The sequence below is a fragment of the Chlorocebus sabaeus genome, chromosome 11, assembly GCF_047675955.1.
Source record: "Chlorocebus sabaeus isolate Y175 chromosome 11, mChlSab1.0.hap1, whole genome shotgun sequence".
In the NCBI taxonomy this organism is placed as follows: Eukaryota; Metazoa; Chordata; class Mammalia; order Primates; family Cercopithecidae; genus Chlorocebus; species Chlorocebus sabaeus.
In genome coordinates this window covers 51,107,060-51,130,469 of record NC_132914.1, presented here as the reverse complement: position 1 = coordinate 51,130,469, position 23,410 = coordinate 51,107,060, and the positions used below count along the sequence as shown (strand labels likewise).

The following is a 23,410-nucleotide window of genomic DNA, read 5'->3' as shown; positions in this document are numbered from 1 at the left end:
TTTACTTCCTCTAGGCACATTGGAATTGGTTACTTCGACTAAAGGGGCGGGGACAAGGAAAAGTCAGCCCCCGACCCCGCCTCCTTGGTGAAGGAAGGTTGTGATTGGTCCGGAGAGGTTGCTGTCGGATCCGGGCTCTTTGCGGTCTGAGAGGGTGGGCTTTACCTAGACGCCGGAGGGGACCGATGTCTGTCTGCGCAGGGCTCTGGAGCTGGTGCAGGTCCAAGTCAGTCTCAGACAGTCCCCTCAACCCACAGCCTAAGCCCCTGGCCCTTGGGCCTCCGTGACACAGAACTTGCTTCCTTTTCCTAGGTCGTCCTTCACCTCCCTTCAGGTTTTGCCTTTTTTGTAAAACCTTTTTAGAACGGCTCTAGTGAACCTCTCTAACAGGCAAGGAAATCTCTGGGGCCTGATAATCAGGCTGTAGTGTGGGGCGACAGGATTAGAAGGACTAGGCACCTGGTGGTCTCGTTCCCTCTGCCATGAGTCTTGGGTCTCTCAGCTGAAGAAAGCAAGAGTGAATTTTGGCCGCCTAAGACTAATCAACTGATCTGGGTGTTGAGCAGACGCAAATTTTTTAGTCCTAGAGTCCCATTGCCTCCTCCCCCAAAGTCGCACAACCACTGGGCTAAGGGAAATCTTGTGACCTTGGAGAAAGGGAGATATCACATTTTTAAAAATAAATAAATAAATAAATGTTCTAATGAGTGTTCTGAGAAGGGGTCAATAAAGAGATGTCTTACTCTGAGCCGGGGTTGGAGGTCCAGAGGAATCTTTAAATGATAATGAGGGGTCATCCAGGAACACTGGAGGAGGATGGGGCCTAGAGTCGAGTGAATTCCAAGTGGGTGAAATTAGAGTGAGCGGTGACAATCAAGGGAAGGAGAGCTGGCAAGATCAGTATGCTAGGGGGAGCAATGCCAGAGCGCTAGGGATCCCAACTGAGGGGCTGCTCTCTCCAATGTAGAAAGGAGTCTATAAGACGAGTCATAGGGGGTTCCTGTGGAATCAGCCTAAGGCCTGAGGTGGGACCTCCATAGGACACCGCCAGCAGGGAAGCGCGGGGCCCAGGCGGGCCAGGGACGAGAGTGGAGCGCGCCGGATGGCAGCAGCGGGCTCCTTTAAGAGGCCGGCGGCTCCATCGCAGCATCCCCCGCTCAGGGCGTGTCCGTCCCGGGGGGCCAGGGGCGGGGGCCCTGGAAGGAGCGGGAGTTCAAGCCGAGCAGGGACGGGGCTAGGGGTCGGGGTGTGGGGGCAGCAAGCTGAAGCTGACACCCGTGCATCCGGACACCGCACGAGCATCGCCTGTGACAGCGCCCCGGGTCCGGTGGAGGGCAGCGGGGGGAGGAGGGAAGGAGGAGGAGAAGGAGGAGGAGGCGGGAGCAGCATCGGGAGCGGAGCTGCAGCAGCGCCGCCTTTTGTGCTGCGGCCGCGGAGCCCCCGAGGTGAGAGCCTGGCCGAGTTGTGGGGGGGTGGGGGGCAGGGATGGGTCCGGGTCCTGGGATCCGGGCGTGGAGGGAGGGTCGGGATGCAGATGTGGCCTGGTGCGGGGTGGTGGTGTGGGGATGCTGAAGCTGTGGGGATGGAGGAACTGGGGACCTGGACCCGACGCGTGTGGGGCTGGGAAGGAAGGGAATGGAGCGGAGAGATGCCGCGGCCCAGCTTGGAGACGAAGGGCCTCCAGAGCTGGAAAGGACCGTATTGGGGTGGGGTGGAGGGTGATTGGGGGACAGACTTAAAGGACAGAGGGCAAGAGAACATCTCCTCCCACTCATCCTCAGGAAGGGAGAGAGGGAAGGAGGAGGGAGAGTTTTGGCCCCCTCCAGGGAAGGAAAGGAAGGGCAAGGACTGATGTACCCACATCTCCCTCCACACACACACAGACAGACACACACACACACACACACACTTAGCAGGCTGGACCTGAAGATTAGTCAGAGAGCACCTGTTCCTAGATGCCCAGGCGTTGGTCCCCTCCCCTTCCAGCTGTGATCCTCCTAATCCCCTCCAGCTGTGGCATTCACCTCCATCCAGCTGTTGCATCCTCCCCTCCCCCATTCACGTGTGGGTTTCTCCCTCCTCTTTCTCTCCATCTCCTCTGGCTCCCCTAACCTGTCTCCCCCAGTCAAACCCTCCAAAAACCTCCTCCCTTTCCCACAAACACTCCTCAAACTCATTGGCTTAAAAATAAGCAAGAGTTGAGACTTGCTGGTAACCAAGGCCTTGACTGAGAGGAGGGAAGGGTCAAGGCTCTGTAGACAGTGGGAGGAAACAGTGAGGTGTCCCTTAGAATTAAGGGAGGAGTCCTACCTTGTAGATGCTCATCTGCTGCCTTTTTCAGAGGAGCGTAGGTGAGTGGCCTCCAATCAGGAGGGAGTGCACATGAGGTCTCCTTACCCCACCCAGAGTTGTCTCAAGCCACAGTCAGTGGGTCCCTCTAAACACATTTCCCTTGCAGTTCTCAAGGTGGACTCCATCGCTCTAGGAGCTCTGAGTTTCAGCCAGAGGGTCATACCAAGCCAAGGCTAACAGAAAGGATTTAGGAAGGAAAGGACTCAAGTGCCCCCTGAGCCTTCCTGTCCAGACACTGAAGTTTCTCTGAGCTTTAGGGCCCCACTCCCTCCTATCTCACACAGGTGAAAAAAACGTGTGTGTCCCCTCAAGCATACCATTCATCCACTCACTCCCATTGTCAACTGGGGTAATGTTGGGAAAACCCCAGCTCTCAATATGGAGACCACCAGCTAAATACCCATCCCAGTTACGGACAGAGGAGGCAAGAAGTTAGATGTGGCTCAGGATTTCCTAGGCTTCCTTATAGCTAAAGAGGGCAGAACCCTTCTAAAAACCAATTGCTCTTCCCCTGGTGGTGACAATATGGTAGGATCAGGCTTTTCTAGGAAGAGGACCCTTGGTTCTACCACTCATGGCCCAGACTGTTGTAATCCACAGTCCTCCCTCTCCCGTGCCTGGATCTGGAGAGAAAGAAGGAATGAGAGAATCAGCCCCATAAGAAGTCCTTGCTAGGGTGGACTGGAGATCACCCCTACATTCAGGTCCTCAGCCCTATACCAGTCAAGCCCTGGGACCCCCAGCTGCCATGTTTCTTCCAGTGAGGTGGAAATGTCTGCCCCTCATGCACGCCACTCATCCACTCACTCACACTGTTGACTGAGGTGATGCTGGGAAGAAGGACGATACTGTTGAGATGATGCCAGCAGGGGACATAGGGGCTTCATGAGGGCCTGGCCACAGAGACTAGTCTGTCCTGTTCATTGGCTCCCAGAAGCACTGGGGTCATATGTGTGTGGGGGGAAGGTGAGGAGACTGCGACAGTGACCAGATTCCAGAGGAGGCTAAAGATCATTCAGGATAAAGCCCTTGTCCTTTGGTTCCTTCATTCTTTGGTCTTTTTTCCCTCTTGTTTCTCCACCTCCCTTTCCACCTGTACCCTCCCTACTGGTACTTGCTTTGAGAAAGAACAAGGGAAAGAAGGGAAGGGAATCACATTCATAAAAAACATACAACTGTGTGTTAGGCACTTTCCATATGGCTAATGCTTAGAGAGAGCTTCCTGTGTGCCAGGTCCTGGGCCAAGAACTTTATTTTGATTGTCTTAATCATGCCCTTAACAAGACCAAGTGAGATAGTGTTATCATCATCTCTGATGGAGGAGAAAACTGAAACTTAAGTAATTTGTTTAAAGTAAAAAAGTTAGTATGTGGCAAGAGGTAGGATTTGAACCCAGGTCTGTGTGACTCAGAACCTGTGTTCTTACCCACCACATTATGTACTGCATTGCCACTGTGGGACATAGGTACCACTGTCCCCATTTAGCAATGAAGAAACTGAGGTTTGTTGAGAAGTCTCAAGCCAGGTCACCCAACTGGCCAGGAGCAGAGAGAAGACCTCAGGAAGCCACTCTGAGTTTGAGGCCTGTGTTCTCTCCTCTACCACCTACCCTCTCCCTATTGCACAACTGTCCTAATAAGCTAAATGAAGGAATGCATGAGCAGTCCATCAATCTTATTTTCTCTTTTACAATTTAAAATAAATGTTATATCTTACTTTAAAAGCAATTCGAAGTTGTTACTGAAATACTAGGAATAGACGTAAACCCAAAGGAGAAAATTAAAACACTCATAATTCCAACTACCTAGAAACTGTTGTTATACTTTGGTATTTATTCTTCCAGATTTTTAAAAATGTCCATCCAGCTGAGGAACTATTTGTTAACATCCACTGGACTTCTTCCTGGTCTATCTGAGGTCCTAGGTAGGAGGGACTCCTGAGGCCCATCCTACCCTGCTCCTGCCCTCCCCTTCCCCGAGGCCTCTATGGGTAAGGCTGAGGGGTGATCCAGGGCCACATGATCAAAGGGAGGATCTTAGCAGTATAGCTGCTTAAGAGAGCAGATTCCAGAGATAACTGGTCAGGGAGTGAGGATGGGTGCAGAAAATTAGGCCTTCCCCCTTAGTCCAGAGGAGACAGGATGGCAGGATTTACAGAGGAAGGCCTGGTGATCTGGTAAAGGAATGACTGGAGACTCCAGCACAATCACTAGCACTGTGACCTGGTTCTCCTGGAACCTGAAATCACGGTTTGTCCTGGGAAAGCAGAAGGTCAGAGACCAAGTCTTCAGCCTCTCAAGGATCCACAAAGAAAGACCTGGTGTCCAGCCAACCAGGAAGACAAAGCAAGGAGGAAGCATGCTGCTCCCTGCACCCCCTCCATCACCTTACTTAACCTTCACCACCCCAGCAGGGAGGGTTGGGCACCATGGAGAGATTACATTCCTTAAACTAATTGGTGGCAAAACTGGGATTCTAGCTCTGATCTCTCCAAATCTGAAGCTGATTCTTTTTTCCTAAATAGTACTGTCCCTCCCTTCCCTGAACCCTTTCACTGTCCACCCCATTGGAAGAAGTGTGGCAGCTGGGGGTCTCAGGGCTTGATTTTCCAATCAAGGACCCGAATTTAGGGGTGATCTCCAGTTTTCCCCCAAGTTCTCAGGGGAAGTCATTTCCTCCTCATGAGGGCACTAAGAAAAGCGATAGTACTTTCCATCTTGGGACCCTGGGGCCAGGACCACAAATCCTGTAAAAAGGAAAATAAAAACAAGCTGCAGGGCAGGACACAGTGGTTCATGCCTGTAACGCCAACATTTTGGGAGACCGAGACTGGTGGATCAGTTGAGCCCAGGAGTTTGGAACCAGCCTGAGCAACAGAGTGAGACATGGTCTCTACAATTTTTTTTTTTTTTTTTTTTTTTTTTTTTGAGACGGAGTCTTGCTGTCTCCCAGGCTAGAGTGCGGTGGTGCGATCTCAGCTCACTGCAAGCTCCGCCTCCCGGGTTCACGCCATTCTCCTGCCTCAGCCTCCCGAGTAGCTGGGACTACAGGCACCCGCCACCACGCCTGGCTAATTTTTTGTATTTTTAGTAGAGACAGGGTTTCACCATGTTAGCCAGGATAGTCTCCATCTCCTGACCTTGTGATCTGCCTGCCTTGGCCTCCCAAAGTGCTGGGATTACAGGCGTGAGCCACCGCACCCGGCCTCTTTTTTTTTTTTTTTTTAATTTAGTCTGGTGTGGTGGTGAGTGGCTGTAGTCCCAGCTACTCAGGAGGCTGAAGGGGGAGGATCACTTGAGCACAGGAGGTTGAGGCTGCAGCCAGTGAACCGTGATCGTGCCACTGCACTCCAGCCTGGGCAACAAAGTGAAACCCTGTTTCAAAAACAATACAAGCTGCAGCCAAGGGGACAGGAGGCATGGCCGTGATTCATCAGAGACCTTTATCCTCTCAGGGCCTCAAAGCTTGCAGAGGTGGAATTAGGACTCCAAAGTCTTGGGTCTCCTTTCCCTTTGAAGACTCCCCTCCCTAACCCCACTCACGAGAGAAAGGGAATCATCCTTTTCCTGAGTAAAAAATGAGGTCTCAGACAGTGGAGAGCACTTAGTGTGACAGCCCAAGATTTAGGCAGATGACCTGGCCTCTGAACTGAGCCCCTAAGACCACCAAACAAACAGCTTGACATTGACATTCTGCTGTTATACAAGAAGGAGGTAGAGAGAATTCAGAGTTTACGTGCCACAGGCTTCCAAAATCTCAGGCCAGAGAACCTGGAAGGTGGGATAGATGGCGAGTGACTTTCTACCCCACTCTACCCTGTAGCCTCCTTATGGAGTCACTTTGGGGCCACCAGCAAAGCACTGAATTAGGGCCTCTTGGGTGTCCAAAGAGCCTCCTCCCCTGGCAGTTGTATGGCTTAGAGATCATTCTGTCCCCTCACCCAATGTGAGGCAGAACCACCATCAACACATGGTAGATATGGTTGACAGAGTGACAGAGAGACCCACCCTCCTGTCACATTGCTGCCCTTCCCCCATGCTCTGCATAATTGATAACGGAGAGACAGCTCCCATCCCCCAGGGTGACTGAACGTCTGGGCCAGGGGCTCCTAGTCATCCTAGACGCCCCTCCAAAGCTCTGGCGCCAAGGCCCTGCCAGGGGGCAGTGGGACACAGCTGGCAGGTCAGAAATAAAGGAAACAGAAAGGGGTGTGTGTGTGTGCTGGGAGAGAGGAATCTCCAGTTTACTATAGCTCCCAGGGGCAGCAGCTTTCCCTCCACTCCAGGTCAATCTGGAAGAGCTGTCATTAGCCTGAGATCTTTCCCTTGGTCCCATCTCCTACTTCTTCAGCTATCCCCACTACCCTAAAAGACAAACAGGTGAAATGGCTTCTCTCCTCCTCTCCCCAGCTGCTGGCCCTGGATACCAGAAGGGCCTCTGGGGAAGCCTGGTAAACTGGAGGGAGGCTCTGCTGGCTGCAAGTGTCTCTGAGCATGTCACCCTTTCTATGCCTAAACCACCTAGTCGTCAAACAACCAGATGACGGCTGAAAAATTCCTTTAAAAAGTCAGGTGTTGTGCCTACTCAAAGCTCGACTTCTAGATAGAAAAGGAGATGGATGCTGTCCGTGTTTCTCACTCCCCTTTCATCTCCATTTTCTCAGGGTCCTCTGCTTTTCCAAACAGCTTTTCAAGCCATCATTCTCGGGCTTGACACCGTTTCACGCTGCTCCGGTGTCTGTATATGTCTTGGCTCCTTCCTCCTCCTCTAGCCCTGCCTCACCTTTTCTGTGCCGTCTCCCTTTCTCTCATTTCCTACTTTCCTTCCCCGTGGTACTGCACCCCCAATGCCAACCCCACAAGTCCCCTCCTGCCAATACCCGACGCCTCAGCCGAAGAGCTCTCTGCATGCGGGGGCAGGGGAAGGAAGGGAACACAGATGGGGCAGACCGCTGGGTGGGGGTCCGCACCTACGATCCTCGCAGCCATCCAGGCAACCAGCCACCTGGGCCGGCCCAGGTCAGGGGCGGGGCCCAGGCACAGCCCCGCCCCCACGTCACGCTCACGTGATCCGGGGCTAATCTTGTCCTGGTGACTTCACGCGCCGCCTCGGGCCCAGTCGTCATGGTTACGCCGCAGCGCCCAGCGCTTCCCCCAGCCGGCCGTGTCCCCTCCCCTTCCCCACCCGGACCACCCCCTTCCGCCGCGGCGGCCCCCGCCTAAACCACGCGCCACGTGACGGCCGGGAAGGAAGTCGGGAAGCGGGAGAGGGCGCTGTGGCCGTAACCCCTTCCTCTCCACTTTGAGCTGCCCAGACTTGGGCTTCGGCCTTCCATTGCCGGTGACCAAGCTGTCCAGGGGACGGCCCCAGCTCCTCCCCGAGCGCTCCAATCCCGCCATCCCTCCCTCCTGGCCTGCCAGGCGAGAGCGTCCAAGTCCTGGGCCTTGTTTCTGGGTGGTCCAGAAGCGAATCCCCTGCTTGCGGCGGAGTGGGAGGTGGTGGGGGCGCGGGGGGGGCGGGGTGGCAGGCAAAATCCCTTGGGTCCTCCAGACGAAATTCTCCCATATGTTGGCATTTTACTTGGTCTGTGTTTGTTTGTGATTTGCATTGCAATCTACACCTTATCTCTTGAAGCCACAAATACCGCGTGGGATATGTTGGGGATTTGGAAGCTGAACTTTACTGTGATTTGTGCTTTCTGGGCCTCAGTTCTCTCAAGAATATAATGGCACCAGTAGTACTTCCTTCACCTGGCTCTTCTGAGGATTCAGGGAGCTAATTGTGTGTGTGTGCGGTGCTTAAGGCGATCCTCCGGGGTGGGTAGAGCAGTGGTACCACCTTACCAAGCACCTTCTGCGCGCCAGGTGCTGTTGCAAGCCATGTGATGCGAGCCTTGTGATGCGAAGTCGTCTCTCTAAAGGCTGTCCAGGCTCTCAAAGGAGCCAGAGGCCCGACCACATTGTACCTCCAGTATAATGGGAACCACGGTAGAGGAAGCATACCGGGGCTGTGCCCGCCCGGAAGGCGCATTAACCTGGAGCGGATCTGGAAAGAAGGACGTCCAGGATAAAGTGACACCTGGAGAGAGATGAGAAGCGCCTTCCAGGCTGGGGGTGAAGCTTGAGCTTCTTTTTCTTTATTTCTTTTCTTTCTTTCTTTCTTTCTTTTTTTTTTTTTTTGAAACAGAGTCTTACTCTGTCACCTAGGCTAGAGTGCAGTGGCACACTGCAACCTCCACTTCCTGGGCTCAAGCGATTCTCCCACCTTAGCCTCCCAAGTAGCTGGGACCATAGGCATGTGCCACCACGCCGGCTAATTTTTTGTATTTTTAGCAGAGACAGGCTCTCCCCATGTTGCCCAGGCCCATGTTGCCCAGGCTGATCTCAAACTCCCGAGCTCTAGCGATCCGCCCACCTCGGCCTCCCAGAGTGCTGGGATTACAGGCATCAGCCACCGCACCCAGCCGAGCTTGAGCTTCTTAATAGCTATGGCACTGTGGGCAGGTTATTTAATACCTCTATGCCTTAGTCTGTAAAACGGGGCTAATAATGCCCAGCTTACAGTTTTGAGGATTAAATATGCAAAGTGCTAATGCACCTTTACCGGAAGCTAAAAAATAGTAAGCCTTTTTTGTTTCGTTTTTCTTTTCTTTCTTTCCTTTTTTTTTTTTTTTTTTTTGAGATGGAGCCACGCTGTGTCGCCCAAGCTGGAGTGCAGTGGTGCTGGAGTGCAGTGACGCGATCTCAGCTCACTGCAACTTCCGCCTCCCGGGTTCAAGTGATTCTCCTGCTTCAGCCTCCCGAGTAGCTGGGACTACAGGCGACCGCCGCCCCGCCCGGCTAATTTTTTGTATTTTAGTAGAGATTGGGTTTCACCGTGTTGCCCAGGCTGGTCTCGAACTCCTAAGCCTAAGCAATCCTCCTGTCTCGGCCTCCCAAAGTGCTAAATTACAGGCGTGAGCCACGGCGCCCAGCCGTAAGCCTTAAGTTAGCCATTATCATTGGGTGTCCTGGTTCAAAAACCTGACATGGCTAAGTTCCGGTGTTGGTGCGGGCGGTTGTTTTTTCTTTTGTGACAGGGTCTCGCCTATGTCGCCCAGGCTGCAGTGCAGTGGTGCAATCACTGCTCACTGCAGCTTCACCCTCCCAGGCTCAAGATATCCTCCCACCTCAGCCTCCCGAGTAGCTGGAACTAAAGGCGCACATCAACACACTCCATTAATTTTTTTTTTTTTTTGAGATGGAGTCTTGCTCTGTCACCCAAGTTGGAGTGCAGTGGCGCAGTCTTGGCTCACTGCAACTTCCACCTCCCAGGTTCATGTCATTCTTCTGCCTTAGCCTCCTGAGTAGCTGGGACTACAGGCGCCCACCACCACGCCCGACTAATTTTTTTGTATTTTGTACTAGAGACAGGGTTTCACCGTGTTAGCCAGCATGGTCTTGATCTCCTGACTTCATGATCCGCCTGCCTCGGCCTCACAGAGTGTTGGGATTACAGGCATGAGCCACTGTGCCTGGCTGGCTAATTTTTACATTTTTTGTAGAGATGGGATTTCACCGTGTTGCCCAGGCTAGTCTTGAACTTCCAGGCTTCAGTGATCCACTTGCCTTGGCCCCTCAAAGTGCTGGGATAAAGGTGTGAGCCACCATGCCTGGCCCAATCTGTTTTGTTGTTGTTGTTGAGACAGAGTCTTGCTTTGTTGCCCAGGCTGGAGTACAGTGGCCTGATCTCGGCTCACTGCAACCTTCTCCTCCCAGATTCAAGCAATTCTTGTGCCTCAGCCTCCCAAGTAGCTGGGACTGCAGGTGCACACCACCACGCCTGGCTAATTTTTTTGTATTTTTAATAGAGATGGGGTTTCACCATGTTGGCCAATCTGGTCCCAAACTCCTGACTTCAGGTGGTCCGCCTGCCTCGGCCTCCCAAAGTGTTGGGATTATAGGTGTGAGCCACCACACCTGGCCTCCAATCTGTTTTAGAAAGATCCTTCTGAAGGAGCTGAGTGAAGAATTGGGGGTAGGGAGGGCACTTGGAGACCAGCTGTCCTGGGCCAGGTGAGGACAGCTAATGAGACTTGAACTAAGGCAGTAACAGTAGGACTAGAAAATAGCATGCACTGGGTTAGAGCTTAACAAATCTAGAATGCTTGTTAAATATGCTGATTCCAGGCCTACCACCCTCACCCCCCAGGAAAAAGTCTTCAAGGGAAAGGCCTGGTAATTAAGTATTACAAGAACTATTGAAGTTTCCCAAGCCTTCTTGTATGCCTGTGTAATCATCTACTGAACCCTTCTGCATGTGGAGATTCCTGCCACCCCTTCCTCTGTAATTCTCCACTGTAATTCAGAATGTATGGCAATAATTTCCAGACTAACCCAGGGGCTCATGGAAGGACCCTGCTAGCTATGAGGAACAATTAGAGGGATGCTTGTTCTAGGGAATCTTCAAATCTCAGGATTTGGTAACTGACAAGTGTGGAGAGAGTTGGGAGACCAGGATGGCTCCTGGTGCCAAGTTCTGGGCAAATCTCGTGTAGCATTAAGGGTTTGCTGTGCCTTAGTGACAGCCAGTTTATTCCTTTGTATAGCTGGAAAAACTGAGGCTCAACCATAGCTTGCCTGAGGTCATATAGCCATTATGTGGCAGAAGCAAGTCAGGATTCAGGGTTTTTTTGTTTTGTTTTGAGGCGGGGTTTGGCTATGTCGCCCAGGCTGGAGTGCAGTGGCTTACTGCAACCTCCACCACCTGGGCTCAGGCAATCCTCTCACCGCAGCCTCCAGAGGAGCTGGGACCACAGTCACAGGATCACCATGCCCGGCTTTTTTTTTTTTTTTTTTTTTTTGTATTTTTGGTAGAGACAGGGTTTCGCCATGTTGCCCAGGCTGGTCTGAAACTCCTGAGCTCAAGTGATCCACCTGTCTCAGCCTCCCAAAGTGTGTGATTACAGGCATGTGCCAACACGCCGTGCCGGATTCAGGTTTTTTAATGGTTGTGTTTTATTTATTTATTCATTTATTTATTGAGACAGAGTTTTGCTCTTGTTGCCCAGGCTGGAGTGCAGTGGCATAATCTCGGCTCACCACAACCTCCGCCTCCCGGGTTCAAGCAATTCTCCTGCCTCAGCCTCCCAAGTAGCTGGGATTACAGGCGTGCGCCACCACGCCCTGCTAATTTTGTATTTTTAGTAGAGACGGGGTTTCTCCATGTTGGTCAGGCTGGTCTCGAACTCCTGACCTCGAACTCAGGCTGGTCTCAGGTGATCCTCCCGCCTCGGCCTCTCAAAGCGCTGAGATTACAGGCATGAGCCACCACACCCGGCCTAATAGTTGTTTTTTAAATAGCACCCAGCTATGAACTGGGACACATCCCCATTGCCTGGAAAGTTTGAGGAGCAGGGGATAGGGCAATGAAGAGGAAAGAGGAGACAAGACCTTGTTTGACCCCTGGGAGAGCCGCTGGACTGAAGGGAGGGCTAAGGGGGATGAAGCAGTGGCCTTCTGTGACAGGTGTCTGCATCCCCATTGGCTGCTTCTGCCAATGTTGGGGGGACACAGAACTCTGTGGTTACAACCTTCACTTACCTTGGAGAGGCCCAGGAGTGTGTCTTAGAATGAGGCTATCACCTGAGTTGAGTGTTCCTGAGAGGGCCTCAGTAGTACCATGTGTAAGTACCTGGGCGGGAGGCCTGGGGGTATCACCTTATGTAGGCAGCTCAGGAATGCTGTCCAAGGGTGCCTGAAAGGTTTACCAGCATCCTGTGTGTGCTTCAGTGTGAGGAAGGTCTAGGTGTTACTATTGTGTGCCTGAGGTTGACCCCGAGGTAAAGGTGTAAATGTGAGACCCTCTTGATACCTGTGTGTGCCTGTGAGTCTCAGGTGAAAAAAATGTGCCACAGCAATGAATTAGTCATCTTACAGGGAGAAGGGAACTCATCTGTTACCATTATACTTGAATTTGAGACATATTTTACCAGTGTGTACCCACGTGGGGCTGCTACCTGAGAATGATACCCAGGTACGATACCTGTCTACCTATTACTTGCCTTACTAACATGCCTGAGAGCAAGCCCAAGTGTATCAGATTTCCTAAGATGGGTCAAGGTGCAACTTGGAGGGGCATGAGAAACGGAGCCACAAGTGTTACCTTCAACAGGGCTTCTGTGAACCCGGAACTCCAATCTGTGCCTCTGGGGTAAGCATCCTGAGCGGGCACGCCTGGGGCTTTAACAGCCCCTCCTTCCTTCATTCCCACAGGGCCCAGTGTTCACCATCACACCAGGGGCCAGAGGCCATGGCTTGCCTCCATGAGACCCGAACACCCTCTCCTTCCTTTGGGGGCTTCGTGTCTACCCTAAGTGAGGCATCCATGCGCAAGCTGGACCCAGACACTTCTGACTGCACTCCCGAGAAGGACCTGACGCCTACCCAGTGTGTACTTCGAGATGTGGTACCCCTTGGTGGGCAGGGTGGGGGAGGGCCCAGCCCCTCCCCAGGTGGAGAGCCGCCCCCTGAGCCTTTTGCCAACAGTGTCCTGCAGCTACATGAGCAGGATGCAGGGGGCCCAGGGGGCGCAGCTGGGTCACCTGAGAGTCGGGCATCCAGAGTTCGAGCTGACGAGGTGCGACTGCAGTGCCAGAGTGGCAGTGGCTTCCTTGAGGGCCTCTTTGGCTGCCTGCGCCCTGTCTGGACCATGATTGGCAAAGCCTACTCCACTGAGCACAAGCAGCAGCAGGAAGGTAGGCCACGTCCTTGTGGGAGCCTCCTCCCTGTTTCCCTGAGCCCGAGATCTGTTGGTCAGCTCCACTAAAGTCATGCAATGGTCCCTTCCCTCCCCATGACATGGCCCTAGTCCCTTAGCCATCCATCAGCCTCTAACTTCCCAGCTTCTTTTAAGGTCACCCATTCATTCCTTCCCTGTTCCCTCGAACCTTCTTCTCGGCCTGTTTTTGGCTACCTTTCTGCCTCACCCTCCTTAAGTCAATTCAGCCAACCCAATGCTATCCCGTCCCTGGCCTTGAGTGTGGCTCTTTCTGAGGCTTGTGGCACTGTGCCTCCTGCCCACAGACCTTTGGGAGGTCCCCTTTGAGGAAATCCTGGACCTGCAGTGGGTGGGCTCAGGGGCCCAGGGTGCTGTCTTCCTGGGGCGCTTCCACGGGGAGGAGGTGGCTGTGAAGAAGGTGCGAGACCTCAAAGAAACCGACATCAAGCACTTGCGAAAGCTGAAGCACCCCAACATCATCACCTTCAAGTGAGGTCCAGGGCAGGGGCTGGGTGTTGGGGATACTATGCTAAGGCCTGGTACCCTCCTGGGCAGTGGGACCTACCCCATCCTTCCCAGAGGAGACCCTTAAGTGGAATGGGTGGGAATGGGGGTTCCAGGTATTAATCAGGTGAAGGCTCAGCCAACTGAGGCCTTCATACCATTGTCTGTCTCGCAGGGGTGTGTGTACCCAGGCTCCCTGCTACTGCATCCTCATGGAGTTCTGCGCCCAGGGCCAGCTATATGAGGTACTGCGGGCTGGCCGCCCTGTCACCCCCTCCTTACTGGTTGACTGGTCCATGGGCATCGCCGGTGGCATGAACTACCTGCACCTACACAAGATTATCCACAGGGATCTCAAGTCACCCAAGTGAGTAAGCAAGCAGGGAGCAACAGATGTGCATGCAGGTGACCCACTCAAGTCAGTGTGGCCTTCTCCGCACTTCCAAACCATGCCCTACGTCCATGTGGCCATCTCAGAAACCTCTTCCAAGTGATAGTCCCATCTCAGGAGGGCTGTAGTGAGCCCCTCACCTTTGGGTGTCCCAAATGATTTAAAACTGAAAGGTAGGCCGGGCGCGGTGGCTCAAGCCTGTAATCCCAGCACTTTGGGAGGCCAAGACGGGCGGATCACGAGGTCAGGAGATTGAGACCATCCTGGCTAACACGGTGAAACCCCGACTCTACTAAAAAAATACAAAAAAATTAGCCGGGCGTGATGGCGGCGCCTGTAGTCCCAGCTACTCGGCAGGCTGAGGCAGGAGAATGGCGTGAACCCGGGAGGCGGAGCTTGCAGTGAGCTGAGATCCGGCCACTGCACTCCGGCCTGGGTGACACAGTGAGACTCCGTCTCAAAAAAAAAAAAAAAAAAAAAAAAAACTGAAAGGTAGGCCAGATGCAGTGGCTCACACCTGTAATCCCAGCACTTTGAGAGGCCGAGGCGGATGGATCATGAGGTCAAGAAATCAAGACCATCCTGGCCAACATGGTGAAACCTTGTCTCTACTAAAAATAAAAAAAAATTAGTGGGGCATGGTGGCACATGCCTGTAGTCCCAGCTACTCAGGAGGCTGAGGCAGGAGAATCACTTGAACCCAGGAGGCGGAGGTTGCAGTGAGCTGAGATTGAACCACTGCACTCCAGCCTGAGTGACAGAGTGAGACTCCGTCTCAAAAACAAACAAACAAAAAACCTGAAAGGCAGAGTTGCTGCAGAGTTAGATGAGGTGTGTGGAGGGGTGTGGACCCCAGCTGACTACACTCTTTACCAGCATGCTAATCACCTACGACGATGTGGTGAAGATCTCAGATTTTGGCACTTCCAAGGAGCTGAGTGACAAGAGCACCAAGATGTCCTTTGCAGGGACAGTAGCCTGGATGGCCCCTGAGGTGATCCGCAATGAGCCTGTGTCTGAGAAGGTCGACATCTGGTGAGGACTAGGCTGAAAACTGAGAAGAGTGGGTGGCCAGCCCTGGGGGCATGGTGGGCAGCTTCTAGGGCTTGAGCACAAGTGATGGGCCGGGAGCAACCAGGACCTCTGGAGGAACCCCTCCCAAGTGATGTCCCCTCATCCCTAGGTCCTTTGGTGTGGTGCTGTGGGAACTGCTGACTGGTGAGATCCCCTACAAAGACGTAGATTCCTCAGCCATCATCTGGGGTGTGGGAAGCAACAGTCTCCATCTGCCCGTGCCCTCCAGTTGCCCAGATGGTTTCAAGATCCTACTTCGCCAGTGCTGGTAAGGATGGGCTGAGCTGGGATACTGGGCCTGGAGAAGTCGAGAACAGCAGTACTGATGGACAGCCAGTACCTAGAACCCTAGGTGGCCAAGTTCAGAATCCTTAAGAGGGGAAGGGTGTCAGGGCTCCCAGATGTGGCTCCCCAAGTACTGAGGACTCAGGATGTGGATCCAGGGAACTACAATCTACAACTGAGAGGGGCTGGACTGACCAATAAATAGCACGGGCATTTAATACAAAGGACTGACTTGCATCTGAATCCTGCTCATGCTACCTTCTGAGCTGAGTCACCAGGGACAAGTGGTATCACTCTGAAACTGTTTCCTCATCTATAAAATACAGTTAACAATATCTGCATTCCTGGTTTGTCATGAAGTGCCAGTGAGTGCATACAAGTACAGGGAAGGAGCAGCATAACTACCAAGCATGGTTCGTTGAGCCTCAAGTAAACAACCTTAGAACACAGAAGGAAAGGGTCCCAGACCCTCATTTGGAACCTAGACCCAGGGAAGTTTGAAGATGGCTTATCTGTCACTGAGCATCTCCCAAAGTGTGGTTCCTTCAGTGAAGTTATTCAGAAAAGGCCTTTATTTGGGGAGACAAGTTGGAAAATATGGGGTTCAATAGGTTTCCTTACTGCAGGATTTTGACGCACTAATGAAGAGTGTTTAATATTCCCTAGAGACCATTGACCATAAGTTCTTTTGTCACAGAGTACATTCTAGGATTGGATTCTCCAGGACACACTTTGGGAAAGGATGCTCTAGTTCCTATCTGGTCCTCCCTCAAATTCTCCCCTTTCCTCCTAACTCCATTCCTTTCAGGAATAGCAAACCGCGAAATCGCCCATCATTCCGACAGATTCTGCTGCATCTGGACATTGCCTCAGCTGATGTACTCTCCACACCCCAGGAGACTTACTTTAAGTCCCAGGTGTGCTGTGGGTAGGAAAATGAATACCTAATTCCCCTTCTTTGCAGAGATGATGCCATTTGAGGGGGAGGCTGGGAAATGGGTTAAGTGGGACTGAAGAGATTGGCTCTTAGCGGAGTCAATCCACTCCTTTTTGCTCCAGCACACACATTGGCAGTGACGTGTGGGCAACCTGCAGAGGCTTTCACTGGGTGAAGGGATGGCTCTCACTCCTCGTCTGCTCTCCACCCACAGGCAGAGTGGCGGGAAGAAGTAAAACTGCACTTTGAAAAGATTAAGTCAGAAGGGACCTGTCTGCACCGCCTAGAAGAGGAACTGGTGATGAGAAGGAGGGAGGAGCTCAGGTGAGTTCCTGTGCTCGGGGAGGTGATTTTACCAACAGCAAGGACTATGCACCCAGTCAGCTCCTACCCAGCCCCAGGGCGGGTGGAAGGACTATGAAAGGACCGTGGACAGGAACTCTGAGACTGCAGATCTATTATGGCCCTAGATGAACCCAGTTCACCTTGAGGGAACCCTTCTGCCTGTTGCAGACATGCCCTGGACATCAGGGAGCACTATGAAAGGAAGCTGGAGAGAGCCAACAACCTGTATATGGAACTTAATGCCCTCATGTTGCAGCTGGAACTCAAGGAGAGGGAGCTGCTCAGGTAACCCTACCTGTCCTTATGCACCAAGCCCTGGCGCTGTACCTGCCTTAGAGATCCTACTGAGACCGGGGTGCCCCTTCCTGGTCATTTGCCCAGCTGAGAAGGTGCCTGGATCTTTAGGCGAGAGCAAGCTTTAGAGCGGAGGTGCCCAGGCCTGCTGAAGACACACCCTTCCCGGGGCCTCCTGCATGGAAACACAATGGAAAAGCTTATCAAGAAGAGGAATGTGCCACAGAAGCTGTCACCCCATAGCAAAAGGTGGGACGTGAATGGTGGTTCCAATATGGCAAGAGGGATACTGAAGTGGCAGCAGATGTTTAGCAGGGAGATGCGTACTTTAGTGTCCAAGGTTAGGGAGTGCTTTTGAGTACATAGATTTGGCAGTCTCAACCTTTTACTTTTTCTCTCCTTCCAGACCAGATATCCTCAAGACAGAGTCTTTGCTACCTAAACTAGATGCAGCCCTAAGTGGGGTTGGGCTTCCTGGGTGTCCTAAGGGTCCCCCCTCACCAGGACGGAGTCGCCGTGGCAAGACCCGTCACCGCAAGGCCAGCGCCAAGGGGAGCTGTGGGGACCTGCCTGGGCTTCGTACAGCTGTGCCACCCCATGAACCTGGAGGACCAGGAAGCCTAGGAGGGGGACCCTCAGCCTGGGAGGCCTGCCCTCCCGCCCTCCGTGGGCTTCATCATGACCTCCTGCTCCGCAAAATGTCATCATCATCCCCAGACCTGCTGTCAGCAGCACTAGGGTCCCGGGGCCGGGGGGCCACAAGCGGAGCTGGGGATCCTGGCTCACCACCTCCGGCCCGGGGTGACACCCCACCAAGTGAGGGATCAGCCCCTGGCTCCACCAGCCCAGATTCACCTGGGGGAGCCAAAGGGGAGCCACCTCCTCCAGTAGGGCCCGGTGAAGGTGTGGGGCTTCTGGGAACTGGAAGGGAAGGGACCTCGGGCCGGGGAGGAAGCCGGGCTGGGTCCCAGCACTTGACCCCAGCTGCACTGCTGTACAGGGCTGCCGTCACCCGAAGTCAGGTAAAGTATGGGAAGGCTCCTGAGCTCTTTCCCTTTTTCCTTATTCTCCCTGGGGTCCAAGTCTAATCCCCCACATTATGCTCAATTTTAAGCCATTCCCTACTTTACCCTTTTAAACTATGTTCCCTTCTCCTGGATTCTTAGTGACCTCTTTCCACTTCTGACCACAGTCCCCCCATCTCTCCTGCAGAAACGTGGCATCTCATCAGAAGAGGAGGAAGGAGAGGTGGACAGTGAAGTAGAGCTGACATCAAGCCAGAGGTAAGTGATGGAGTACAGGAGTTAATGGCATTTTTGTTTTCTGCAAGGGGCAGAACCAAGCTGTAATCCCCCTCTTCAACATGTAGGTGGCCTCAGAGCCTGAACATGCGCCAGTCACTATCTACCTTCAGCTCAGAGAATCCATCAGATGGGGAGGAAGGCACAGCTAGTGAACCTTCCCCCAGTGGCACACCTGAAGTCGGCAGCACCAACACTGATGAGCGGCCAGATGAGCGGTCTGATGACATGTGTTCCCAGGGCTCAGAAATCCCACTGGACCCACCTCCTTCAGAGGTCATCCCCAGCCCAGAACCCAGCTCCCTGCCCATTCCACACCAGGAACTTCTCAGAGGAAAGCAGGTGAGTGGCACAACAGCAACAAGCAAATATTGAACAGGGAGAGCTGTAAGCAGATAGATGCCTTATCTTTTGACAGCTTTTGGGGAGACAGCTGCACAGGCCAGAAGTACCATAAAGAGCAAATATCCACGTGGTGGAATTTCAGAAGCCTCTTGCAGAGCATCTATTATGGTGCCTGACCAGTAGCTTGTATGTAGCTATAAGTTGCAGCCAGGGAAGGATTCTGAAAGGAGTCTGACACCTTGGAGAATGGCCTGAGCAACTGAAATCTGGAAGAAATCATTAAGCCGGTCGGGCACGGTGGCTCACACCTGGAATCCCAGCATTTTGGGAGTCCGAGGCAGGTGGATCACAAGGTCAGGAGTTCAAGAACAGCCTGACCAATATGGTAAAACCCCATCTCTATTAATAGTACAAAAATTAGCCAGGCATGGTGGTGCGCGCCTGTAGTCCTAGCTGCTCAGGAGGCTGAGGCAGAATTGCTTGAACCTGGGAGGCGGAGGTTGCAGTGAGCTGAGATTGCACTATTGCACTCCAGCCTGGGCAAAAGAGCGAGACTGCTGTCTCAAAAAAACAAGTCAGTAAGCCACTGGCTATTAAAATGACCCCAGCAAAGAACCCTAAGGAATCTCACTCCATTTCTACTCTTTCTCACAGGGCCCTCCCAATTCTGAGGACTCAGACTGTGACAGCACTGAATTGGACAACTCCAGCAGCGTTGATGCCTTGCGGCCCCCAGCTTCCCTCCCTCCATGAAAGCCACTCATATTCCTTGTACATAGAGAAATATTTATATAAATTATATATATATACATATATATATATATATGCGCCACATAATCAACAGAAAGATGGGGCTGTCCCAGCCATAAGTCAGGCCGAGGGAGACTGATCCCCTGACCAATTCACCTGATACTCTAGGGACACTGGCAGCTGTGGAAATGAGGCACAGCCGTAGAGCTGTGCCTAATGGCAAACTGGCCCCTTCCTGCCCCACCCCATTCCTTATATTCAGCAAGCAACAAGGCAATAGAAAAGCCAGGGTTGTCTTTATATTCTTTATCCCCAAAGAATGGGGGTGGGGGGAGGGAAGGGTGGGAGGGGCAGGAGAGAGAACCACTTAAGACTGCACTTTTCTGTTCTGTTTTACTCTGTTTACACATTTTGCACTTGGGAGAAGGGAGACTAAGGCTGGGTCCTCCCCTCTGAGGATTCTCAGGTGGCAATGTAACTCTTTTTTTTGTCCCTCCATTGATCTTCTCTGCCCAAGCCCTGTCTTAGGGTCCAGGGGGAGGTTAGGAGACTGATAGCATGTGATGGCTCAGGCTGAAGAACTGGGGTGCTGTTTAAGTCCCTACTTTCTTCCTGGTGCCTGATTGGGGTGGGGACTGTCCTACTGTAACTCCTGTGAAAAACCTTGAAATATAACCACTCCATGCAGGCCCAGCTGTTGAGGGTTTTCTTGATGAATGAATGGGGTACCATACATGGTTAAGATAAAGCCTTGGGCTCCGGACTTCATCTAAGGTGTCTGGACAAGTTCTCCTGCCCCTCCACTTTTTTGCATCTGTTCTCACTAAATTGAGTATAATGTCAAGCCCCAACTTTCTAAAATTATAGGAATAAATGGTAGCGGGTACATCCTTCTAACTCGTTATGGAGGACTATAAATGAAATTACTAAAAACAATACACTGAAATTTTTAGTTTAAAATATGCAAGCCTGAACAAGGGGACCAACATTCCCAAGAAACTGGAACCCAGTCAGACATATGACCAACTGCTTAATGTGTATGCCATGTATGTCATGTGTCATTCCTTTCTCCCACCCCCAAGTGGATGTGCTTGCCTGCTTGTAGGACAGGTAAGTCCTGGGAAAGTCTAATCCTCAATCTTTTGGACACAAGTTTTATAAGGGCCAACCAAGCATGAAATCAGGGAAAAATAGGATCAAGGGCCACAAAAAAAGATGGAAGTGGTAAAATAGAAGAAAACATCTTAACCGGAATAAAGGCTTCTATTCAAAACCCAAGAAGGGTCCTTTGAGGGATAAAAGGTACAAAAATAACAGCAAGACAAGAGGAATAAAACCCACATGAATCACTGTGGCATCCAGTTTCTATTCACAAAGAAAAAGCTCCAGTCCATCTTTTAATTTTTTTGAAAAATTCCTGACATTACAGAACTAAACTGAAATGTATTAATATTCCACTCTTACATTTCCATGACAAACAGAAAAATTCATGAGCCAAAAAAACAAAACAAAAAACCAAAAAAAAAAAAAAAAAAAAAAAAAAAAACCAGGGAGAAGCTTATAAAACTAAATATGGATCTCAGCATCAACAGCTGAACAGAGAAAGGAATTAAAACGCTTTAATTAAAAAATCACGAGTGGATGATAAAGTGTGTAGAAACTGAAAATTTACAAACTATTTAAAACCTGGAATCGCTGACTGTTCAGAAACTACACAGATGGATCATGGGTGGTGGTGAACAGCAGAAAGGGATTATGGATGAATCTGCATTGTTCTAGCTGCTCCCCATGCCACCCGTCTCCGAGGAAAGCCTGTAACACAGAAACAAGAACTCAGTTAGTTTCCCCAGTGCCCAGCTGCACTTCATCTCTACCTGGTCCATGAAATGTGAAGAGTAAATAATCAGTGCTGGAGTACCAAGGGAGACATTTTAAGGTTTCTTAAATTTACCAGTACCATAATCCTTTAATCCTTGCAATCCAAGCACGTGGAGGTCTATCACCTCAGAACCGAGGGAAACAGCCCTTGGTTATCAAATGTCCCTCAAACTATATTCTTTTAGTTCCACCTCCATGGTGGGCTAACCAAGGAGCATACTTTCTGAAAACAGGCCCCTCTAAAGAGTGCTCACAATACACAGAAGCAATATTTCTTTATTGCTGAGCTCACTTTGGCTCCTCCCACACAGCTGACAAAATACCAGTTTAGGAAAGAAAGAGTCATCTGAGAGTAGTCTCAAGGGTTTAATGCTGAGACAACTCAAGGCCTTTAAAGCCCTGAAGTTCTATCAATGTGTAGGGTATGAGGTAACACAGTTTTAAAGGTAAAGAGATGTTAAAAAGAGGTGTAAAAATAATTATGGGTCAAGAATTATACTCAAATTTATTTATTTAAGTTAATTGATTTATTTTTTGAGACAGAGTCTAGCTCTGTCACCCAGGTTAGAACGCAGTGACTACTGCAACTTCTGCCCTCAAGCAATTCTCCTGCCTTAGCCTCCACCCAATAGCTGGGATTATAGACAGCCACCACCGCTCCCGGCTAGTAAGAGACCAGGCTTCAACATGTTGCCCAGGCTGGTCTCAAACTCCTGACCTCAGGTGATCCACCTGCCTCGGCCTCCCAAAGTGTTGGGATTATTACAGGCGTGAGCCACTGCGCCCAGCCTTACTGTTTTTGTTTTTTTTTGAGACCAAGTTTCACTCGTCACTCAGGCTGGAGTGCAATGGCGCAATCTCAACTCACTGCAACCTCCACCTCCCGTGTTCTACCGATTCTCCTGCCTCAGTCTCCTGAGTAGCTGTGATTCCAGGCAGCTGTCACCATGCCCAGCTAACTTTTGTATTTTCAGTAGAGACGGAGTTTCACCATGTTGGCCAGGCTGGTCTCAAACTTCTGATCTCAGGTGATCCACTTGTCTTGGCCTCCCAAAGTGCTAGGATTATAGGCGTGAGCCACCACGCCCAGCCTTAAAAAGTTTTTTAAAAAGTTTTCAGGACTTAAAAGTAGCAGACAAAATAATTTGTTTTAACTCTGTAGCTCACTCTACAAGATCCTAGATCTTGTCAAGCCATATCCTCCATCTAAACATACCTGGCTACAATGCCTTTCTGTTTCAAAGAGATGGTCATTTAAGGTCCTGGAATCCAATTTAGGGCTTTCAGGGAAAGTATTCAAGTACTCGGTATGCTTCACTGGTTGGTTGGTAGGTAGGTAGGCAGGCAGCAAGACAGGCAGGCAGCTCTCATTTTGAATAGAACCAAATGTATAAGACTTCATTTCACTTCATGAAGTTATTTCATAAGATTTTAAATTGATTGGCATAAAGTATTTGTGATGTGTGGTCATGAAAACATGACTGGTAATTCACCATCTGTATCCCTTCCACAACAATGCAAAGCCAAAAGCTGGGTAGAAAAGCAAGGGCCAAAAAACTGAAAAGTCCTTCGACTACAAACTATTTTTAGTCAGAAATGGTTTCTCCACCTCAGCTTAAGGGAATATTTAGTTCTTAAAAGGGGGGTAGACTAGTGCTATTTCAAAACACGATGATCTACCGAAAGGTAAACAATAGCCGTGAATTAAAGGGTTCAGTAAGAACTGAAGGTCTAAGGAAGGAACTGCTAGATACCATTAGACCTAGGACCTAAAAATTTAAGTTTATAAAAATTGGTGGTAGCACTCTGGCCCTACCAGAGCTCTAAAAGAAATGTCCTGAATGTGTATCAAGCCCAAATAGGGATTTGCTGGAGTAGTGCAGGTGAGGCAAGGAGAAATGCTATGAAATACTGAGTCAGGTATTCTAGGATAGAAGACCACATGGGGGAGCTCTAAGCTTTAAAAAAAAATTTAAACTGAGGTATTTTGGAAGTACTGATGGTAGCTAGCCCCTTAAACATGTGGAATCCTTCCTTGGGGAATAGCCACTAGATTAAGAGGCTTTCCAATCAAGAACTACATAAACAAAACCAGGTCCCTGGGGGGAGATGGTATCAGCATGATTAAGGCCTAACTACAGAAGGAGAGAGCTTACCAAGGGAGAGACCACATGATAAAGGAGCAACTAAATAAAAC

The 23,410-nt window shown here is 51.0% G+C and overlaps 2 protein-coding genes across 25 annotated transcripts in view; one reads left to right on the top strand and one right to left on the bottom strand.

The window, feature by feature from the left end:
* The first annotated feature begins 1,244 nt into the window (after positions 1 to 1,244).
* MAP3K12 (mitogen-activated protein kinase kinase kinase 12) lies at positions 1,245 to 20,028 on the top strand. Of its 4 annotated transcripts, none has more exons than XM_073020788.1 (15): positions 1,245 to 1,445; positions 8,216 to 8,464; positions 12,605 to 13,086; positions 13,415 to 13,598; positions 13,789 to 13,980; positions 14,881 to 15,039; positions 15,188 to 15,346; positions 16,172 to 16,280; positions 16,515 to 16,624; positions 16,814 to 16,930; positions 17,051 to 17,188; positions 17,346 to 17,961; positions 18,152 to 18,222; positions 18,309 to 18,582; positions 19,240 to 19,393. In XM_073020788.1, exons 3-15 carry the CDS (start codon positions 12,642 to 12,644, stop codon positions 19,336 to 19,338), a joined length of 2,673 nt encoding a protein of 890 aa, XP_072876889.1. In that variant the 5' UTR covers positions 1,245 to 1,445; positions 8,216 to 8,464; positions 12,605 to 12,641; the 3' UTR covers positions 19,339 to 19,393. The 4 variants fall into 4 exon arrangements, with proteins under 4 accessions (XP_072876889.1, XP_008001622.1, XP_008001626.1 ...); XM_008003435.3 differs by lacking the exon at positions 8,216 to 8,464 and having other exon boundaries at positions 1,246 to 1,445; positions 12,605 to 12,778; positions 12,878 to 13,086; positions 19,240 to 20,028; XM_008003431.3 differs by lacking the exon at positions 8,216 to 8,464 and having other exon boundaries at positions 19,240 to 20,028.
* Positions 20,029 to 20,681: 653 nt separating this feature from the next.
* The window catches only part of PCBP2 (poly(rC) binding protein 2), a 29,149-nt gene continuing 26,420 nt past the window's right edge, over positions 20,682 to 23,410 (bottom strand). For all 21 annotated transcript variants that reach the window (XM_008003447.3, XM_037997033.2, XM_037997037.2 and 18 more), the window contains one exon: positions 20,682 to 21,147. In XM_008003447.3, the coding sequence (XP_008001638.1) occupies positions 21,111 to 21,147 (37 nt within the window). In that variant the 3' untranslated portion in view covers positions 20,682 to 21,110. The remainder of the gene's footprint in view (positions 21,148 to 23,410) is intronic.

Coding starts and splice junctions, on each gene's coding strand:
- MAP3K12 (XM_008003431.3), top strand. CDS start 12,642: ATGGCTTGCCTCCATGAGACCCGAACACCCTCTCCTTCCTTTGGGGGC. Junction 16,281..16,514: donor AGACTTACTTTAAGTCCCAG/GTGTGCTGTGGG, acceptor CTCCACCCACAG/GCAGAGTGGCGGGAAGAAGT. Junction 17,962..18,151: donor CTGCCGTCACCCGAAGTCAG/GTAAAGTATGGG, acceptor TCTCTCCTGCAG/AAACGTGGCATCTCATCAGA.